This window comes from Bos indicus x Bos taurus, chromosome 5 (genome assembly GCF_003369695.1).
Source record: "Bos indicus x Bos taurus breed Angus x Brahman F1 hybrid chromosome 5, Bos_hybrid_MaternalHap_v2.0, whole genome shotgun sequence".
NCBI lineage: Eukaryota > Metazoa > Chordata > Mammalia > Artiodactyla > Bovidae > Bos > Bos indicus x Bos taurus.
The window spans coordinates 111245793-111268133 of NC_040080.1; the positions used below are offsets into that span (position 1 = coordinate 111245793).

At 39.2% G+C, this 22341-nt stretch overlaps 1 protein-coding gene across 3 annotated transcripts in view; it reads right to left on the bottom strand.

The window, feature by feature from the left end:
* SYT1 (synaptotagmin 1) overlaps positions 1-22341 on the bottom strand; it is a 606041-nt gene that overhangs the window by 89388 nt on the left and 494312 nt on the right. For all 3 annotated transcript variants that reach the window (XM_027543295.1, XM_027543294.1, XM_027543296.1), the window contains one exon: positions 18381-18498. In XM_027543295.1, the coding sequence (XP_027399096.1) occupies positions 18381-18498 (118 nt within the window). The remainder of the gene's footprint in view (positions 1-18380; positions 18499-22341) is intronic.

The window sequence follows — 22341 nt, forward strand, 5'->3', positions numbered from 1 at the left end:
ATTTAGGTGGCGCAATGGTACAGAATCTTGCAGGAGTTGCAAGAGATGCAGGTTCAGTCCCTGGGTCGGATTCCCTGAAGTAGGAAGTGGCAACCCACTCCAGTGTTCTCGCCTGGAAAATTCCCTGGACAGAGGAGTCTGGCGGGCTACAGTCCATGGTGCCACAGAGAGTAGGCCAGGAGTGAGTACACATAGTTAATTTATAACATTGACACAAATGCAATATATTTTTAATAGTTTTATTTAAAAACTAAAATAGTTTTTTTTTAAATAAATAGTTTTATCAAATACATATAGTATAGATAATAAAATCTCTTAAAGCCCACTAAACACAGTTTAAAAACAATTATTTGGGACTTCAATCCTGCCAGTGCAGTCATCGATTAAATCTGACTTTCCCTATTCATTCTGTATCCTGAATGGAAAACAGAGGATAGTGGGAATGAATGGAAACTCAGGGAAGCAAATAGAGCCATTCTAGGTTGAATCAGTGAGTTGTGCAGCTGTGGGGTCTGTTTCTGATGGTTACTCATGGAAAAGCACAGGGTCCTACAAGACAACACACAGTAAAGCTTTAGAGATTCCCCTTTCAAGCCTATAACTGAAAACAGATCCATACATTGATCTTAACCCATTCCATCTCCTACAGCAACAAGTTTTACTGCTGCTGCTGCTAAGTTGCTTCAGTTGTGTCCAACTCTGCGACCCCATAGATGGCAGCGCACCAGGCTCCCCCATCCCTGGGATTCTTCAGACAAGAACACTGAAGTGGGTTGCCATTTCCTTCTCCAGTGCATGAAAGTGAAAAGGGAAAGTGAAGTCGCTCAGTCGTGTCCAACTCTAGAGACCCCATGGACTGCAGCCTACCAGGCTCCTCCGTCCATGGAATTTTCCAGGCAAGAGCACTGGAGTGGGGTGCCATTGCCTTCTCCGACAAGTTTTACTACTCAACTATAAAGCAGCAGAGAAATTTTGGCAAAGAACTTGAGTAGAAAGGTGCCTTTGAGATGATTCTCAGTGGCCCTCCCTTTTATCTACTTTCTTTCAAGCATCAGAGTCCCTCCCTAATTCTAGCATTGTGGGATGTGACAAACAGGTAGGTCTCACTGTAGCTCAGCCTTTCATGATTCAGACTTTAATCATCTCTCTGCTCAGCTTTCCTTTTCCGTACTACAAAGTCCCAGTCTTCTAAGCCTGTCCTCACACACAGCTCCTTCATCCCTGTTTCAGCGGCCTCTCTGGCAGCTGGTCCTTTAACCCTACGCTCTTTCGGACCGTAACCACAGGCACACCACACATGGATGGGCTTTAGTCTGGGTCAAGGTAGGGCATTTTCCCCCTCTTGTATTTGTAAAATCTTCCATGACAACACCAAGCCTCTTTTTTGTAGTGGCACACTTGATAAATGTCTTCAAAGGATGACTCTAGATGACTGTTCTTGGCTTATAATTGACCCTATTATTTTTATACTCTAACACTTTTTCCTTTCAATATATTCTAAGCTTACCCACACTGAAGCTCATCTACCACACTCTGGATTACTCAACCTACTCAACAAAGATTTTTTTTATTCACTGAGCTTGGAATTTCAGTGGCTGGAAACATGTATGTTACCTTCAAAATGGAAGTTTCAAGATGACTTAGTAAAAATTCACAGCGTTTTTTGGAACTATTTCTACTTTTCCATCTGCAGATCTTTTTAACATTGTTCAGCGGCGCTCTCTTTTCTTGGTATGTTGCAATTCTAATTTCTTTGATTTTCTTATTTAAATACATAAGATTGGCTCACAGAGTCCCATAGCCTTTTATAGGGAGAGCAAGATTTCAATCAGCCATTGATACTGAGTAGCTGGTAAAACTTTTCTTTAGTCTTCCTCTAGCACCTAATTGGAGAGGGAAATGGCAACCCACTCCAGGATTTTGGCCTGCAAAATTCCATGGACAGAGGAGCCTGGCAGGCTATGGTCCTTGGGGTTCGGACATGGCTGAGCATGAGCACCTAACAGTCACTTGGGTCCCTTTGACCTGAACTTTCTTTCTTAAGGTTCCAGCAACATCCCTACTCTTCTGATACATTTGAAATTTCACCGTTTTATATCTCATCCTCTTTGGTGCATAATGAATCAATCATTAAAAATAACCTACCAATCTGTACACTGAGAAACTGACACAATCAGCCTGGAAATCCACTAATAATTTATGTCTGATCTTATGAACTCACTGATCCTGTCTTTGCTATTTAAGTCACCAAAATCCAGTTGAACAATCAATCAAATTTATTACATATTAATGGCTTCCACAGAGAAGGCAATGGCACCCCACTCCAGTACTCTTGCCTGGAAAATCCCATGGATGGAGGAGTCTAATAGGCTGCTGTCTATGGGGTCAAACAGATTGGACTCGACTGAAGTGACTTCACTTTCACTTTTCACTTTCATGCATTGGAGAAGGAAATGGCAACCCACTCCAGTGTTCTTGCCTGGATAATCCCAGGGGCAGGGGAGCCTGGTGGGCTGCTGTCTATGAGGTCGCACAGAGTTGGACACGACTGAAGTGACTTCACTTTCACTTTGGCAACCCACTCCAGTGTTCTTGCCTGGAGAATCCCAGGGGCGGGGGAGCCTGGTGGGCTGCTGTCTATGGGGTTGCACAGAGTCGGACACGACTGAAGCGACTTAGCAGCAGCAGCAGCAATGGCTTCCATGATCTAGTTTTAGTTTCAGCATAAAGCAGTGTTGGAATCAGGTAGAATTTTTGGCCATCTCTCAAACTATAACAGGTAGTTAACCATCTGTCATCCAGGTTGAACATGGTGAGAAAGAATAATGCCTGAGAAGTCATGTTTTATTCATAGAGTCTGAAGACTTCTTGGGTTGAGACCCTAAATCTGCCAAATACTGATTCTGTGACCTTGGGAAAGTTTCCTCTCTGTGCTTTACTTCTACCAATAAAATAGCATTAAAAATATTTATCTACATCATAGGGTTGTAAGTGGGAATTAAGTCAGCTCACACAGGTAAAGCGTTTAGAAGGGTATCTGGCTCACATTGTGTGGTGTGAGTGTCTGCTGTTTTCATGTGTACAGCCGAGGACTGGCATTGTGCCTGGCACTGAGTGTGTGTTCAAATGATGTTTGTCGTAAGATTGGATATGTATCTGCTGGCTAAGGGACTTATTTCAGAGTTTTGGTGCTGTTCTGAATGAATGCTTTCAGCCTGTTGTTCATATTTTCTGATGTCTGATCTAGCCCATGTCTCATGTCTGCTCTTCTCACTTCATCCAAACCAGTTAGCCCTTCAGGCATAGCATCTCTCTGTGTTTGGTGGGAAATGTGGCTGGGTCTCACATTTTTGGATGATCCAGTTTAAAGATTTGTCATTTCTTTCACAGGTCAGTTTGTTCACATCTTAGGGATTCATACTATTTTATCCATGTTGTAATTAAGCCTTTCAAAGTGTCACAGAATTTTATATTGCAACATTCAAGCCTAAAATTAGGATGAAGCCTTCTGACATCATGACCAACTTAATATGCACATTCCTATCTCGTTAGCTCAATAAGATGCCAGTTTATGCATATTGTGGCTTGACCCTGATATCATGGCCAATTAATTTGCATATCCCTATCTAATTGGCTCAAATAAGTTTTTGCCACTTTATTTGTTGGCTCAGCTCCCAGACTAGTGCCTTTTAGTCCAAATCAGTTGAATTTGAAGTGGTTTTCTTTGTCATGCTTTCAACACCAATGGAAAGACAGATAAGAGTGGTGGTCATGAATGTATAAAGAACAACCTACTGCATTTGTTTCCGGTTGGAAAAAAATTGAAGAAAAGACAATAACTTAGGTATGTGGTCAAGGTACTTTTTAGGAAAGAGGATACTGAGCTAGTTAAGAAGAAATAGGGAGTTTTTGTTTTTTGTTTTTTTCAAACTGCAGTGGATTGGGCAAGGGGTGTATTCTGTATCACTGATGAAAATTCTAACTTGGAATTTGGCTGACCTGGACCTCAGCTGAAATTATGATGTCCATGGGATTTTCCAGGCAAGAGTACTGGAGTGGGGTGCCATTGCCTTCTCCCTATTATATTTCTAGGACAGTAGAAACGAGAAGACAAACCCATGACAATGAAAAAAACATTACATTTTGAAGGAAGGAAAGGAGTGTGTGTGTGTGTGTGTGTGTGTGTGTGTGGCAGGGCTGGGGAAGCAGAACAAATCATACTGGTTTAGGCATCAGTCTGCCATAAAGTGATGGTGACTCCTCTACTACCATGCCCCTCCTTTTCTTCCTCTCCCATCATCTCCCTCAAATAGTTGGTGCCATTTGTTAAATCCATCACCCCTTCTTTTGGGACTTAAGATGCTTTGGGGACCTCTTGTATAATCCTACTCTTTGCTTTTCACAATATACATTCCCTAGTGATAAGACAGTTCTGGGGACTGGTAGGAAGAAGACTGGAGGTAGAACTTGTGGTGAAAAGTGAAAGAGAGAAAAAAATGTGCTAGATTGTGAACAGTTTCTGTTCACAATCGCCAAGACATGGAAACAATCTCAATGTCCACTGACAGATGAATGGATAATGAAGGTGTGGTACACATCTATAATGGGATACTACTCAGCCATAAAAAAGAAGGAAACAATGCCATTTGCGGCAACGTGGATGCAACTAGAGATTTTCATACTGAATGACGTAAGTCAGAAAGAGAAAGACAAACACCATATGATATTACATATGTGGAATCTAAAATATAGCACAAATGAACTTATCTACAAAACAGAAATAGACTCATAGACATAGAGAACAGATTTGTGTTTGCCAAAGGGGAGAGGGGTGGGTAAGGATGGAGTGGGAGGTTGAGGTGAGCAGATATAAGCTATTATATATAGGATGGATAAACAATGAGGTCCTATTGTGTAGCACAGGGAACTATAATATGTTCAATATCCAGAGATAAACCATAATGGAAAGGAATACAAAAAAGAATGTGTGTGTGTGTATGCACACATAGATACAACTGAATAATTTTGCTATATAGCAGAAATTAACAACATTTGCAGTTAACAACATTGTAAATAAACTGCACTTCAATTAAAAAGTTTTAAAAAGAGAACAAGTTTCTACCGCACTTTCCAACCAGTCCTCAAGTGATCTCTGAACTGACTGTACCTTGTAACCCCCTCTTCAGCATCCTGACATCAGCAGACTGCTGCAATAGGTGCATATCATTTTAGTCCTTCATATGTTTTCCCCGCACCCTCTTGCTGCCAATGGTTGGCATATTTCTGATGTTATCTTCACAATTTACGTGAACACAAACCATATGAACAGGCTGGGCTGCAAATTTTTACCTTGGTCTGCTTGCCATGGTTCCTAGCGGTACAAAAACTGAAAAATTTCAGAATAATTCTGTCCTACTTTAAGGGCAAGAGGAAAATGGAACAGTCTTTGAGATGTTCTGTGTTGGAATTGTATGACCTAGACTTCAGTCCTAGCTCTACCATTACAAATTGGGTGACTTTGAAGGTCAATACTGACAAAAGCAATGGCCAGTATTGAATGCCACCTATGTGCTAGATGTGGAGCAAGATGATGTATGTACATTATCTAGGGTCTCTAAGCTTCAATTTTCTGAGAATATTACCTTTATAACAACCTTGCAGGCCTATCTTGAGGACCACATGAGAAAAACAAGTAAGAAAAGTGAAGTGAAAGTTGCTCAGTCGTGTCCAATTCTTTGCAACCCCATGGACTATACAGTCCATGGAATTCTCCAGACCAGAATACTGGAGTGGGCAGCCTTTCCCTTCTCCAGGGGATCTTCCCAACCCAGGGAACGAACCTAGGTCTCCCGCATTGCAGGCAGATTCTTCACCAGCTGAGCCCAAGGGAAGCCCAAGAATACTGGAGTGGGTAGTGTATCCCTTCTCCAGCAGATCTTCCCAACCCAGGGATCAAACTGGGGTCTTCTGCATTTCAGGCAGATTCTTTACCAACTGAACTATCAGGGAAGCCCAGGTAAGAAAAGGTTTTCAAAATTAGAAAAGTGTTCTATAACTATGTGATAATGAGTTCCTAATACTCAAAAACAATTTTCAGATTCAAGTTAAAAAGTAGAACTTCTCTCTAAAATAGTAGACTTAAAAACTTATCACTTCCATCTTGCTGATTCAGAAGCTTTGTCTTTCCTTCTTGAAACAGGTACTCATTGGAAAACTTTCAAAATTTTGTTTATCTTGTGATATAAAGCTCAAACTGAATTTAAGAGTTTTGATATTCCTCATTAGAGCTGTACTTGGAATTCTCTTTTGGGGATGGCTAGAAAACACACACACACACACACACACACACAATCAAAACAAGCAAACCTGGGAAGAGTAATTGTATAATAACAACCAGGGCCAAGATTAGGAGCAACGTATCTAGTTATTTCTGACTTGTGAATCTACACAGGTAGAAATTTGAATATAAAAATTAGACAGGAAAAAAATGCAGAAATAGGACCTGACACCTTTAGGAATTCTCAACTCTTCTGATGCTTTCAATTTCTTAGACCTCTTTGGTATAGACTATTAATATCCCCCTAAAAATCATACATTGGAACAGAATCCCCAGTGTGATGGTATTTGGAGGCAGGACCTTTGTGAAGTGATTAGGTCTTGAGGGTCAAGCCCTCATGGATGAGATTAGTGGCCTTATAAAAGAGACCCCAAAGAGATGCACTCCTTCTACCTGTGAGGACAGAGAAAACATCTGTGTATGAACCATGAAGGAGGTTCTCATCAGACAGAACCTGTGGACACCTTAATCCTAGAAGCCTCAGCCTCCAGAACTGTGAGAAATACCTGTTTAAGAGATACTCATGTTACAGTATTCTGTTAGAGCAGCCTGAACGGGCTAAGGCACTCTTCATATTCCTACCTCAATTTTCATGAAAAGAAAATGTGTGAAGGCTGCAGAGGCATATTAAGATATGGTTACTACAGAAGGCTTGATTTATTCCCCCCTCCCAAGTACAGGGCACAAAAGCTACTCATTTCCTACTGTACTAGTTGCTCCTGAAGAACAGCCTTGCAGCCTGAAAGACTTAATATTTCAATACAAATAGTTAGATTCAGAAACTCTTGCTGTTGCTTACAAATACTTCAGAGTTGGAATAGGAAGCATCCAGGTTCAAGCCTCTACTGTAGGTAAGTGAATGGGCCAATCAAATTTGTGACTGTAAAGTAGGAGTTGGGATTTGCATTGCTAGCTATATTGGGCATATGATGGAAGCAGAATCTTTGAGCCATACATTTTGAATTAACACAGTAAAAGAGACAAACATTGACTATGTTGAAGAAAGTATGAAATTATTTTTAAACTGTTTCTATTTCTTATTTTTTCAATATTTAATTCCATACCTAGTCTTAATCTGATATTGGGTCTTGGTAAACATGGGTCTACTGATATCTTTTTGTTTGAACTGACCAGCCAATCCCATCACTGTTAAAAAATATACTGTATGTCATTTATCATCATATGTCAATTATACATCAGTAACTTTAAGTATAAAGATGGTAATTGCATTCTTATTTATGAAGCCCCAAACAGAAACAACAAACAGTAAGGGTACAGATAATTAAATAATAATGTATCCATTTCTGTTCAGTTAAGTTCAGTTGCTCAGTCATATCCTACTCTTTGCAACTTCATCGGCTACAGCACACCAGGCCTCCCTGTCCATCACTAACGCCCAGAGTTTACTCAAACGCATGTCTATCGAGTCGGTGATGCCATCCAACCATCTAATCCTCTGTTGTCCCCTTCTCCTCCTGCCTTCAATCTTTCCCAGCATCAGAGTCTTTTCCAATGAGTCAGTTCTTCACATCAGGTGGTCAAAGTATGGAGTTTCAGCTTCAGCATTAGTCCTTCCAATGAACACCCAGGACTGATCTCCTTTAGGATGGACTGGTTGGATCTCCTTGCAGTCCAAGGGACTGTCAAAAGTCTTCCCCAACACCACAGTTCAAAAGCATCAGTTCTTTGGCACTCAGCTTTCTGTAGAGTCCAACTCTCACATCCATACATGACTACTGGAAAAACCATAGCTTTCACTAGACAGACCTTTGTTGGCAAAGTAATGTCTCTGGTTTTTAATAAACTGCCTAGGTTGGTCATAACTTTTCTTCCAAGGAGCAAGCATCTTTTAATTTCATGGCTTCAGTCACCATCTGCAGTGATTTTGGAGCCCCCGCAAAATAAAGTCTGTCACTGTTTCCATTGTTTCCCCATCTGGTGATGGGACCAGATACCATGATCTTAGTTTACTGAATGCTGAGTTTTAAGCCAAATTTTTCACTCTCCTCTTTCACTTTCAATAGGAGGCTCTTCAGTTCCTCTTCCCTTTCTGCCATAAGGGTGGTGTCATCTGCATATCTGAGGTTATTGATATTTCTCCCAGCAATCTTTTTTTTTCTTATTTCTTTCTTTTTTTTTTTTTTTTTTACTTTATTTGGAGGCTAATTACTTTACAATATTGTGGTGGTTTTTCCCATACATTCACGTGAATCAGCCATGGGTGTACATGTGTTCCCCATCCTGACCCTCCCTCCCACCTCCCTCTCCATCCCATCCCTCTGGGTCATCCCAGTGTACCAGCCCTGAGCACCCTGTCTCATGCATCAAACCTGGACTGGTGATCTATTTCACATATGATAATATACATGTTTCAATGCTATTCTCTCCAATTGTCCCACCCTCATCTTCTCCCACAGAGTCCAACAATCTGTTGTTTACATCTGTGTCTCTTTTGCTGTCTCGCATATAGGGTCATTGTTACTGGTAATCTTTCTAAATTCTATATATGTGTGTTAATATACTGTATTGGTGTTTTTCTTTCTGACTGACTTCACTCTGTATACTAGGCTCCAGTTTCATCTACCTCATTAGAACTGATTCAAATGCATTCTTTTTAATGGCTGAGTAATATTGCACTGTGTATATGTACCACAGCTTTCTTATCTGTTCATCTGCCGATGGACATCTAGGTTGCTTCCATGTCCTGGCTATTATAAACAGTGCTGCGGTGAACATTGGGGTACACATATCTCTTTCAAATCTGGTTTCCTCGGTGTGTATGCCCAGCAGTGGGATTGCTGGGTCATAAGGCAGTTCTATTTCCAGTTTTTTTAAGGACTCTCCACACTGTTCTCCATAGTGGCTGTACTAGTTTGCATTCCCACCAACAGTGTAAGAGGGTTCCTTTTTCTCCACACCCTCTCCAGCATTTATTGTTTGTAGACTTTTTGATAGCATCCATTCTGACTGTCTGAGATGGTACCTCATTGTGGTTTTGATTAGCATTTCTGTGATAATGAATTATGCTGAGCATCTTTTCATGTGTTTGGTAGCCATTTGTATGTCTTCTTTGGAGAAATGTCTATTTAGTTCTTTGGCCCATTTTTTGATTGGGTCATTTATTTTTCTGGAATTGAGCTGCAGGAGTTGCTTGTATATTTTTGAGATTAATTCTTTGTCAGTTGCTTCATTTGCTATTATTTTCTCCCATTTGGAAGGCTGTCTTTTCACCTTGCTTATAGTTCCTTCATTGTGCAAAAGCTTTTAAGTTTAATTAGGTCCCATTTGATTATTTTTGCTTTTATTTCCATTGCTCTGGGAGATGGGTCATAGAGAATCCTGTTATGATTTATGTCAGAGAGTGTTTTGCCTATGTTTTCCTCTAGGATTTTTGTAGTTTCTGGTCTTACATTTAGATCTTTAATCCATTTTGAGTTTATTTTATGTATGGTGTTAGAAAGTGTTCTAGTTTTATTCTTTTACACATGATTGACCAGTTTTCCCAGCACCACTTGTTAAAGAGATTGTCTTTTCTCCATTGTATACTCTTGCCTCCTTTGTCAAAGATAAGGTGTCCATAGGTGTGTGGATTTATCTCTGGGCTTTCTATTTTGTTCCATTGATCAATATTTCTGTCTTTGTGCCAGTACCATACTGTCTCGATGACTGTTGCTTTGTAGTATAGCTTGAAGTCAGGCAGGTTGATTCCTCCAGTTCCATTCTTCTTTCTCAAGATTGCTTTGGCTATTTGAGGTTTTTTGTAATTTCATACAAATTGTGAAATTATTTGTTCTAGTTCTGTGAAAAATACTGTTGGTAGCTTGATAGGAATTGCATTGAATCTATAGATTGCTTTGGATAGTATACTCATTTTCACTATATTGATTCTTCTGATCCATGAACATGGTATATTTCTCCATCTATTTGTGTCGTCTTTGATTTCTTTCATCAGTGTTTTATAGTTTTCTATATATAGGTCTTTTGTTTCTGTAGGTAGATTTATTCTTAAGTATTTTATTCTTTTCGTCACAATGGTGAATGGAATTGTTTCCTTAATTTCTCTTTCTCTTTTCTCAATGTTAGTACATAGGAATGCAAGGGATTTCTGTGTGTTAATTTTATGTCCTGCAACTTTACTGTATTCATTGATTAGCCCTAGTAATTTTCTGGTGGAGTCTTTAGGGTTTTCTATATAGAGGATCATGTCATCTGCAGTGAGAGTTTTACTTCTTCTTTTCCAGTCTGGATTCCTTTTATTTCTTTTTCTGCTCTGATTGCTGTGGCTAAAACTTCCAAAACTATGTTGAACAGTAGTGGTGAGAGTGGGCATCCTTGTCTTGTTCCTGACTTTCCGGGAAATGTTTTCAGTTTTTCACCATTGAGGATGTTTGCTGTGAGTTTATCATATATGGCTTTTATTATGTTGAGGTATGTTCCTTCTATGCCTGCTTTCTGGAGGGGTTTTTTTTTTTTTTATCATAAATGGATGTTGAATTTTGTCAAAGGCTTTCTCTGCATCTATTGAGATAATCATATGGTTTTTATCTTTCAATTTGTAATGTGGTGTATCACATTGATTGATTTGCAAATATTGAAGAATCCTTGCATCACTGGGCTAAAGCCCACTTGGTCATGATGTATGATCTTTTTAATATGTTGTTGGATTCTGTTTGCTAGAATTTTGTTAAGGATTTTTACATCTATATTCATCAGTGATATTGGTCTGTAGTTTTCTTTTTTCTGTGGCATCTTTGTCAGGTTTTGGTATTAGGGTGATGGTGGCCTCATAGAATGAGTTTGGAAGTTTACCTTCCTCTGCAATTTTCTGGAAGATTTGAGTAGGATAGATGTTAGCTCTTCTCTAAATTTTTGGTAGAATTCAGCTGTGAAGCCATCTGGTCCTGGGCTTTTATTTGTTGGAAGATTTCTGATTACAGTTTCGATTTCTGTGCTTGTGATTGGTTTGTTAAGATTTTCCATTCCTTCCTGGTTCAGTTTTGGAAGGTTATACTTTTCTAAGAATTCATCCATTTCTTCCAAGTTGTCCATTTTATTGGCATATAGTTGTTGATAGTATTCTCTTATGATCCTTTGTATTTCTTGTTGTCTGTTGTGATTTCTCCATTTTCATTACTAATTTTGTTGATTCTTCTCCCTTTGTTTCTTGATGAGTCTGACTAATGGTTTTTCTATTTTATTTACCTTCTCAAAGAACCAGCTTTTAGCTTTGTTGATTTTTTCTATGGTCTCTTTTGTTTCTTTTGCATTTATTTCTGCCCCAATTTTTTGATTTCTTTCCTTCTACTAACCTTGGGGTTCTTTATTTCTTCCTTTTCTAGATGCTTTATGTGTAGAATTAGGTTATTCACTTGACTTTTTTCTTGTTTTTTGAGGAATCTTGTATTGCCATGAACCTTCTCCTTAGCACTGCTTTTACTGAGTCCCAAAGGTGTTGGGTTGTTGTGTTTTCATTTTCATTTGTTTCTATGAAGATTTTTATTTCTTTTTTGAATTCTTCTGTGATTTGTTGGTTATTCAGAAGCGTGTTGTTTAGCCTCCATATGTTGGAATTTTTAATAGTTTTTTTCCTGTAGTTGACATCTAATCTTACTGCATTGTGATCAGAAAGGAATGAATTGGAATGATCAGCTTGGAATGATTTCAGTGTTTTTGAATTTATCAAGGCTAGATTTATGGCCTAGGATGTGATCTATTCTGGAGAAGGTTCCGTGTGCACTTGAGAAAAATGTGAAATTCATTGTTTTTCTCCCAGCAATCTTGATTCCAGTTTGTGCTTCATCCAGTCCAGCATTTCTCATGATGTACTCTGCATATAAGTTAAATAAGCAGGGTGACAGTATACAGCCTTGACGTACTCCTTTCCTGATTTGGAACCAGTCTGTTGTTCCATATCCAGTTCTAACTGTTGCTTCCTGACCTGCATACAGATTTCTCAAGAGGCAGATCAGGTGGTCTGATATCCCCATCTTTGGAAGAATTTTCCGAGTTTGTGGTGATCCACACAGACAAAGGCTTTGGCATTGTTAATAAAGCAGAAGTAGATATTTTTCTGAAACTCTCTTGCTTTTTTGATGATCCAACAGATGTTGGCAATTTGATCTCTGGTTCCTCTGCCTTTTCTCAAACCAGCTTGGACATCTGGAAATTCATGGTTCATGTACTATTGAAGCCTGGCTTGCAGAATTTTGAGCATTACTTTGCTAGTGTGTGAGATGAGTGCAATTGTGTGGTAGTTTGAGCATTCTTTGGTGTTGCCTTTCTTTGGGATTGGAATGAAAACTGACCTTTTCCAGTCCTGTGGCCACTGCTGAGATTTCCTAATTTGCTGGCATATTGAGTGCAGCACTTTCACAGCATAATCTTTTAGGATTTGAAGTAGGTCAACTGGAATTCTATCACCTCCACAAGCTTTGTTTGTAGTGATGCTTCCTAAGGCCCACTTGACTTCACATTCCAGGATGTCTGGCTCTAGGTGAGTGATCACACTATCATGATTATCTGGGTTGTGAAGATTTTTTGGTAGTTCTTTTGTGTATTCTTGCCACCTCTTCTTAATATCTTCTGCTTCTGTTAGGTTCATACCATTTCTGTCCTTTATTGAGCCCATCTTTGTATGAAATGTTCCTTTGCTAGCTCTTGTTTCCTCGAAGAGATCTCTAGGCTTTCCCATTCTATTATTTTCCTGTATTTCTTTGCACTGATTTCTGAGGAAGGCTTTCTTATCTCTCCTTGCTATTCTTTGGAACTCTGCATTCAAATGGGTGTATCTTTCATTTTCTCCTTTGCCTTCACTTCCCTTCTTTTCACAGCTATCTGTAAGGCCTCCTCAGACAGCCATTTTGCTTTTTTGCATTTCTTTTCCTTGGGGATGGTCTTGATCCCTGTCTCCTGTACTATGTCATGAACCTCTGTCCATAGTTCATCAGGAACTCTGTCTATCATCTAATCCCTTGAATCTATTTGTCACTTTCACTGTTTAATTGTATAGGATTTGATTTAGGTCATGCCTGAATGGTCTGGTTGTTTCCTCTACTTTCTTCAATTTCAGTCTGAATTTGGCAATAAAGAGTTCATGATCTGAGCCACAGTCAGCTCTGAGTCTTGTTTTGGCTGACTGTACAGAGTTTTTCCATCTTTGGCTGCAAAGAATATAATCAGTCTAATTTCAGTATTGACCATCTAGTGATGTCCATGTATACAGTCTTGTCTTGTGTTGTTGGAAGAGGTTGTTTGCTATAATCAGTGTGTTCTCTTGGCAAAACTCTATTAGCCTTTGCCCTGCTTCATTCTGTACCCCAAGGCCAAATATGCCTGTTACTCTAGGTATCTCTTGACTTCCTACTTTTGCATTCCAGTCCCCTATAATGAAAAGGACATCTTCTTTGGGTGTTAGTTCTAGAAGATCTTGTAGGTCTTCTTAGAACCCTTCAACTTCAGCTTCTTCAGCATTACTGTTCGGGGCATAGACTTGGATTACTATGCTATGAATGGTTTGCCTTGGAAATGAACAGAGATCATTCTGTTGTTTTTGAGATTGCATCCAAGTACTGCATTTCGGACTCTTCTGTTGACTATAATGGCTACTCCATTTCTTCTAAGGGATTCTTGCCCACAGAAGTAGACATAATGGTCATCTGAGTTAAATTCACCCATTCCATTCCATTTTAGTTCACTGATTCCTAAAATGTCGACGCTCACTCTTGCCATCTCCTGTTTGACCACTTCCAATTTGCCTTGATTCATGGACCTAACATTTCATGTTGCTATGCAATGTTTACAGCATTGGACTTTACTACCATTACTAGTCACATCCACAACTCAGTGTTGTTTTTGCTTTGTCTTTGTCTCTTCACTCTTTCTGGAGTTATTTCTCCACTGTTATCCAGTAGCATATTGGGCATCTGCTGACCTGGGGCATTCATCTTTCAGTGTCCTATCTTTTTGTCTTTTCATACTGTTCATGGGGTTCTCAAGGCAAGAATACTAAAGTGATTTGCCATTCCCTTCTTCAGTGGACCAGGTTTTTTCACAATTCTCCACCATGACCCGTCTGTCTTGGGTGGCCCTACATGGCATGGCCCATAGTTTCATTGAGTTAGACAAAGCTGTGGTCCATGTGATCCGATTGGTTAGTTTTCTGTGACTGTGGTTTTCAGTCTGTCTGCCCTCTGATGGAGAAGGATAAGAGGATTAAGGAAGCTTCCTGATGGGAGAGACTGAATGAGGGGGAAAATGGGTCTTTTTCTGATGGGTGGGGCCATGCTCAGTAAATATATAATCCAATTTTCTGTTGATGTATTCATAAAATGTAATTATCCCATCAAACATTTTTTCTCCTATGAATCAAGCCATTGATCTAACTGTCCACTGGTTGCTTTCACATTTTGCATATTTAGCCCAAGATTTTATAACATTCTTAATAGAAACAATTACAGTAATATTTAGTGAGCACTTTATTGTGCTTTCATTTATTTCTCAGAATAACCTGATAAACAAGATTCTCTTAGTATTCCAACTTTACAGATAATGCAACTGAGGCTTAGGAAGCTAAAGAACTTGTCCAATGTCAAATTGCTAACAGTGGGAGACTGGGATTTAAACACTGGCAATAACCCCATTTTGGTCCCAATTTACTAGCCATTTCCAACAAATGTGTTTTGGCATTCACATTACCTGAAATGACCTCATTATGTAATTTTGGTCTCCTCGGTAGGTCAACTAACTTTGAGACAGACCATCCAAGTACTTAAAGTTATTTTAATGGTAAGTAGGTTAAACAAATTTGAAATGCAGGACTTGTTTTTTCAGGCCATAACTCCTTTCTAAATAATTCATTATTCATCCAGCAGCTCAGCTTGGTGCTACCGTCAGTGCAGGCATGGTGGGATATGTAAATACAGATCACAGTCTAGTGAGAGAAGTGTGAAGTTTGAAGGAAGTAAACAAAGTACTGGCATTTAAGAAAGAGAAAGATTTATTCCTTAGGATTCTTGGAATCCATCCAGCTAAATTGCTCTCTCTCCCAGGCACCCCTCAGGCTCACTTCCTCACCTCTCCCAGGTCATTGCCAAAAGGTCAGCTACTCAGGGGACTTTCTCTGACCACCCCCTTTAAAACCCTCCCCAGCATCTGGCATCCTACACCTCTGCTTTGCTTTCTTCATAGAACTTATCATCTCTTGGTGTACCACGTGCCTTTCGTATTTATTGGCTTCCTGTTTGTTTCCCCACATTACAACATAAGGTGCCTAAGGGCAGGGCCCTTGGGTTATTTTGGCCACTGATGTAAACCCAGTTTCAGAACAATGCATAATATAAAGTAGGGAAGCAACTGTTCAATGGATGGAGGAAATAAGACTTAAGCTGGGCCTGAAGAATGGTTAGGATTTAGCTAGACCCTGGTGGATGGAAGAGAATTCCAGGTGAAAGGCATGACTTAAGCAAAGAGTGGAGGCAGCAAATCACATAGCCTGTCCAGTGTGCTGGTCAACTTGGTTAAAATACAAAAATATGGCGGGGCATAGGCTGGACGTATCTATTACGCAGACCTATGTGCCTGTGATAATTTTACAGACAGCAGGAAGCCCATATGATTAGGACTCTTTAAGGGTATTTAGACTTTAAATACCCTTAATTTAATATTTAACAGTTCAACAAAATCATTTCAGGTAATTCAAATTTAGGGATGGAACTGGGATGAGTGGGTGGTGAAGCTAATAAACCCTGGCCAAAAAGCCCACTTTGGTTTCAGTTAACTGTTTTCGGCAAAGAGTAGTTCAACATTTGAAAGAAGAATATATTTCTTCTTTTTTATCAAGTTAGGAAGACTGAATCAGATATGACCTCTGGCCTTGCCCTTTTCATGTCACAATGTTGAATTAGTACTGTGGGTGGTACGAGTCACGCCAGGGTCCCTTCCTTCACTTGACACCCGGCAATAACCCAGCTACGCATGGGTATGACTGCAAGCCACACAGATATGTCCGGCTAGACTCAACTTTCCTTAGCTAAACCTCAAAAGTGCCTGTAGCATCTCTGATGCTGCTAGATAACAAGCGAGATGGAAGATAGAAGTCAGAGTGTCAAGAGGCACGAGCTGTGATTAACAAATATGTAACATCTACCTACATCAGTATCTATCTATGGCCATGCAAACTCATTTCTAGGACCTTGGAAGGAGACAACAAATAAGGGACCCTAACGTTTTCTTGGCTTCATGGTAGAGTTGTTTCTGGAACTCTGAAGGGTGAAAGGTGAATTGGGAGGAAGTTCAGGGGAGCATGAGATGCAGGTGAGTGAGGAGGCGGTTGGCACAGGAGTCTGAACAGAAACGTGTGAGAGTAGATACAGACAAACTACACAATGATACTTGGCTATTGAACCAAAGGAAGTGGAGAGGTCAGAGGTGTCTGAAGTCAGATGTTAGGATACTAAGTAGAACTCTGGGAGTGAAATATTCTTGTGCCTCAAAGTTTGCACATAAATTCAAAACAAGAGTATCCTCTTCTGTTTTCAGGTTCAGATATACTGTATTTATTCCGTTACTGATGCTCAAATGATCACATCTTTGGCCAGTGGAAGTCACTGCAAGGTGACTCCTAAGCCTATTGACATGAGGCTTCCTTGCTTTCTGTATGATGAGATGTTCTAGGCTTGTCTTGAATGCCTTCTGTGCCACACCTAGGATCTACCACAGAGCAAATAAACTCCATGTTCTTCTAGTGAGAAATTGCATTTCAAACCATCTCTGGTTCTAGGGATGCCTATGGCTACTGTTTATAGGCCTTTTTACTGGACAGAACCAGGACAAGGTGGATGTGTATAGACACACACATATGTGTCTGCATATATTTTGCACCTTTGGCACAATAAATACTCTACATTTTTAAAAGAAACTGCTCATTGCCTAATGGTGTGAACAAAGAAAATTTAAAGTAGTAAGTTTTTAAATGGGGTCCCAGTGACCTGAAAGAAGTAGTGCAGATTTCCTGGGTGACTTATTTATAAAGAGAAGTAAATTTAGGCACCAGGAGTATTTGGCTGACAAATTAGTGGTTCAGTACACGGAACCTTCACTTTAGCATATTTTAGCTGTTATGCTTTAGAATATAAAATCACCATGCTCCATGAGAGTGACCTTTTGAAGTTTGCGATAGTTTTATTAGAGAAAGCACTGGATAACGAGTAATGTTGGTTCTAATTCCACAGCCACAAACAGTGACAACCATAGTTCGTCTACGATGACCCTGTGCCATATCAAGAAAATTCCTCCACATTTTAAGTTATTAGAAAATATATAATTGATTTAATTACAGAGAAGAAAATAAAATCAATGGTGTTCAGCTATGGAAATGATAAATCCTTGAGTCTACTTTTCTTTTGAGCAAGAGTTTACTTCTTTGAAAACTAAAATTGGGTTGTACAGTATTTTAAATCTCAAAGTCTCTCCATTACCAACATAAGCTGTAGAGAATAAATATATTACCATGAGAGTTTACCCTCAGATTTTACTGTTCACATATATTTGAAATACTGAATGGTTAATAGAATAGTATTATTAAAAGCTACATTAGGCTATATTTGATAAATGTATCTAATATTTGTCTTTGCTTATGTAAATATAAACACTTAAATAATACCTGATACATCTCATATAAAAAAACTATTTTTCACATCATAAATGAATCTTGACCAAATATCAAAAACAAAAAAAGTGAATGAAATTATAATTGGTCATGGATGTCACCTTTCAAAAGATAAGCAAACATTTTTAGCTTTCAGTGCTATAGGATAATTGATATTTGGGTTATGAAGCAGGAAAATAGGCTTCATCTTCTCTGCCAATTCCAATAAATTGAGAGCAACTTCTGTGTTGGCATGAACTCTGAGAGTGCTTTCAGGCTCCAAGGGAAAAGAGAACAGTCACCAATGAAGGAGGGGGACATCGTGGCATGTGTGCTATGCATTTGGTGTCCACGATGAAACTGCATTAAAAAACCCCACAATAAACATCACAGACTTACCAGACAAGCCACCCACATCCATCTTCTTCAGGTTCTTTGCCTCCAGAATGACAACAGTCAGCTTGCCAGCAGTAGGTACATAGCGAAGGGAGAAGCAGATATCACCCAATTTCTCTTGCTATGAAAACCAATAAGAAAGTATAAATACTCTTTTAAATAAAGGTGAATGCAGTTTGTATATATACATTGTAAACACCTCAGGAAGGAGGATTGTCACAATTAGAATTAGAAAACTCTTACATTCACTGGCATTTACTCAGTGGTCTTCTATTCACTAAGGTATCATCAAGAGTGATTGTATCTTTCAGTTTTTAAATAGCTCATTTATGCTTTAACATTCATCAAAATACATCCATAATTCAATGGCTCAGGAGATGAGATCAAGATGACTTTTTTAGAGATTACATTCTGAATGTACTGTAGAACTCTTGGCAAATATTCATAACTTGATTAAATAGCTTTGAAAAGAGACTAGCAGTTCCCCCCACCAACCCCCCCGTAGGATCAACCTACCTCCTTTTTTTCTCTTTTTACATTTCAAATAGGATTATGTGTAATATCTAGACTTTTGGAGGAAATGGACTTGCTTTTGTGTTTCTAAACTCTATTTATTGATGAGAAATTATAAATTCCTAATAGCAGAAATGCAACAAAGTATAAGATTTTGCACTTTTAGTTTTACTCATTGAGGTCTAAATTTCTTTTTCCTTATCCTAAAATTTATAAAAATCTAAGCGATGGTTTAAAAAGTGAAATATGTAGCAATACAAAATTTCTCACATGCCCTTGAGTTATTTCATTTGGTACCATATTTCAGTTCCAAGAACATTCACCAATCCTATATTTGAGCATTTCGGAACAACTGATGGAGAGCTTGAAGTGATGATGCTATGTAGAAATTTTACCTTTTTCAGAAGACATATATAGGTTCAACTGTCTTAAATGTCTTACTCTTTAGGATAACTAAGGACTGTATTGAACACAAGCAAGATTTTTTTCATTCATATTTATAAGCATGAGAGAGGGGCAAGGGTGTAGACTCTGTTGTATTCGCAGATGCTGGAGGCACTAGAATGCTCCCTGATGTATGGGGTTAAGGATATGTAAAGAGCCTCTTGATGAAAGTGAAAGAGGAGCGTGAAAAAGTTGTCTTAAAACTCAGCTTTCAGAAAACTAAGATCATGGCATCTGGTCCCATCACTTCGTGGCAAATGGGGAAACAATGGAAACAGTGACAAACTTTATTTTTGGGGCTCCAAAATCACTGCAGATAGTGACTGCAGCCATGAAATTTAAAGATGTTTGCTCTTTGGAAGAAAAGCTATGACCAACCTAGATAGCATATTAAAAAGCAGAGACATTACTTTGTCAACAAAGGTCCGTCTAGTCAAGGCTATGGTTTTTCCAGTGGTCATGTATGGATGTGAGAGTTGGACTATGAAGAAAGCTGAGCGCAGAAGAATTGATGGTTTTGAACTGTGGTGTTGGAGAAGACTCTTGAGAGTCCCTTGGACTGCAAGGAGATCCAACCAGTCCATCCTAAAGGAGATCAGTCCTGTGTGTTCATTGGAAGGACTGTTGCTGAAGCTGAAACTCCAATACTTTGGCCACCTGATGCGAAGAGTTGACTCATTTGAAAAGACCCTGATGCTGGGAAAGATTGAGGGCCAGAGGAGAAGGGGACGACAGAGGATGAGATGGTTGGATGGCATCACAGACTTGAAGGATATGAGTTTGAGCAAGCTCTGGGAGTTGGTGATGGACAGGGAGGCCTGGCATGCTGCAGTCCATGGGGTCACAAAGAATCAAACATAACTGAGTGACTGAACTGAACTGATGGCAAATCCGGGTTTAATTTTTTGTATTTTTCCCCAGTTCCCACCTCTCCCCCAACCCCCCTGCCCCCCAGTAATTCCAAAGAAGGTAATGTAATTGTTGTGTCAGACCTCTGCAGATAGGTTTCTAACATAGGAATGAGGTATAGAAGGCCATATCCTTGGGTCTTCTCCTGTTGTATTCCTAATATGACTGCTTTTGGCCTTTTATATAACTTGACATATGTTAAGTTAGCTAAAGTAGCCAGAATCTCCACTGTGGAAATAATAGCCTAGATGTAATTCAACAACTTAAGAAAATGCAATTCCGGTTTTTGGGTATTCATTAAATCCATCTTTCAAAAAGGAAAGGGTATCTACCTGTTCTATGATTTATCTTTAGGGGAGAAGTAATATTTTCAGTGTGTGTGTGAGAGAGAGAGAAAGAGAAAAGGAGAGAGAAAAACAGAAATGGTGCTGACGCAATGCTTTTGAAAGTATCACTGAGTGTGTAGAGCCATGGTTCTTTCATTCCTTGAGTTTACACAGTGTCTTACCTATGTATCTCTTATGTTACTGAGGATTTTAATTTGGTCTTACCTGTGCAAGCCTTAATTTTCCCACATAACTATATTCTTTGAAGACAACATCATTCCCTAAATTATCACTTTCCACAAATTTTCAGAAAGGAAATACATGGAAATTTGAGATCATTCTCCTGTTTTGAATTTTCTAGGTAATACCTCCCTTTCATTAGTGTAGATAATAGAGAGTTACATATAATGTGCTAAATTCACCTGAAGTGCCTACTCACCCCTAGGAATTAATTTACACATCAGGAGAATCTAGTAGAATAAATTACTTTTCATAGCCTCTGAAAATACAGAATGGGCCTCAACAGCACAGAAATTAATACAAAGGATGGACAAATTCGTCTGAACCTTAGGAGACAAGAGAAATGTAAACGAACAAAATTGCTGTTCAGAAATGCTTGTTAGGAGGGTTGTTTTTTGCAGGATTCTGTCTATTCACCACAATAGCCTCCCTGGTGGACTCTGTTGGAGAACTGGGTTACTCTAATCATTCTAACAAGGCATTTTGACACGACTGTTCTCTCTCAAATGATACCTCTCTTCATGGCCCCAAATCTAATTCTGCAGTTTGCAGGCATCTCAGTCGTTCTAAACAGAGAGTTGTCGTAACTTCTAGTATATTTTTATTCTTCAGCCTTAAGACATATACGGAATCTTTAAGATTTTACACAGTTTCAGAAGGAAGCAGTTGCAATTTTAAAAAGCATACCTCAAGTAGAAGAACTATGTGAAGTTACCTGTAATTTTACAGCTATGGGATGGGGGAAGAATGAGTGACTGAAAGATAACATTTCAAAATGGATGTTTTGCGAGACAGGGAATTAAGGAAAAGTACTTATTTTAGCACCTTTTACAGACATACATTTAATTCATTCACTTAGGAACTTCAGCAGGTAAGATTTCATTTGCTCAAATGTCAAATTAAGCAAGCATTTTATGTTAACCAGTTGAAGTTGCTTTTCAATGCTAAATATTTTAAGCTCAGTTTACATTAGATTACTTGATGTGTCAGCATGGAACAAAGGCTTTGGACTCAATCCCGAGCTTTCTTTACTATCAGACTGCCATCAGGAAGAATGTAAACTAATACTGCTAACTGATCACCCACTAGGATATTCTCTTTTCACTTTAAGGTCGTCTTACTAAATGGATGTTCATCAGCAAACATTCCGCTCAGCTGTTTTCCTTCGTAATGCCCCTTTCTGTCAGGGTCACCAGCTAATCTGTTTCCCTTGGCCACCTTCCATTTTGCTGTCTTCCAGTCACTCAACCTGACATTGCTTGGTTTTGGTAAATGTATCTTCAAGTATATTTTGTCTTACACTTTTTTCTACCGCAGTCCTCTGCGTGACCCTGCCCTCACCACTTCCACTTCCAGTATGACTTGCATCTCTACCATCACTACCGTCATCCCACACCATGGTCTCCAATAGCACCTCTGTCCCCTCTACCTCCGTCTCACCACCGCCATCTCCACTGTGTGAGATCATGCCTTAAATACTTCTGTCATCTCTTCTGAAACTGACCAAACATTGCCATAATCTCTCCAAAGTC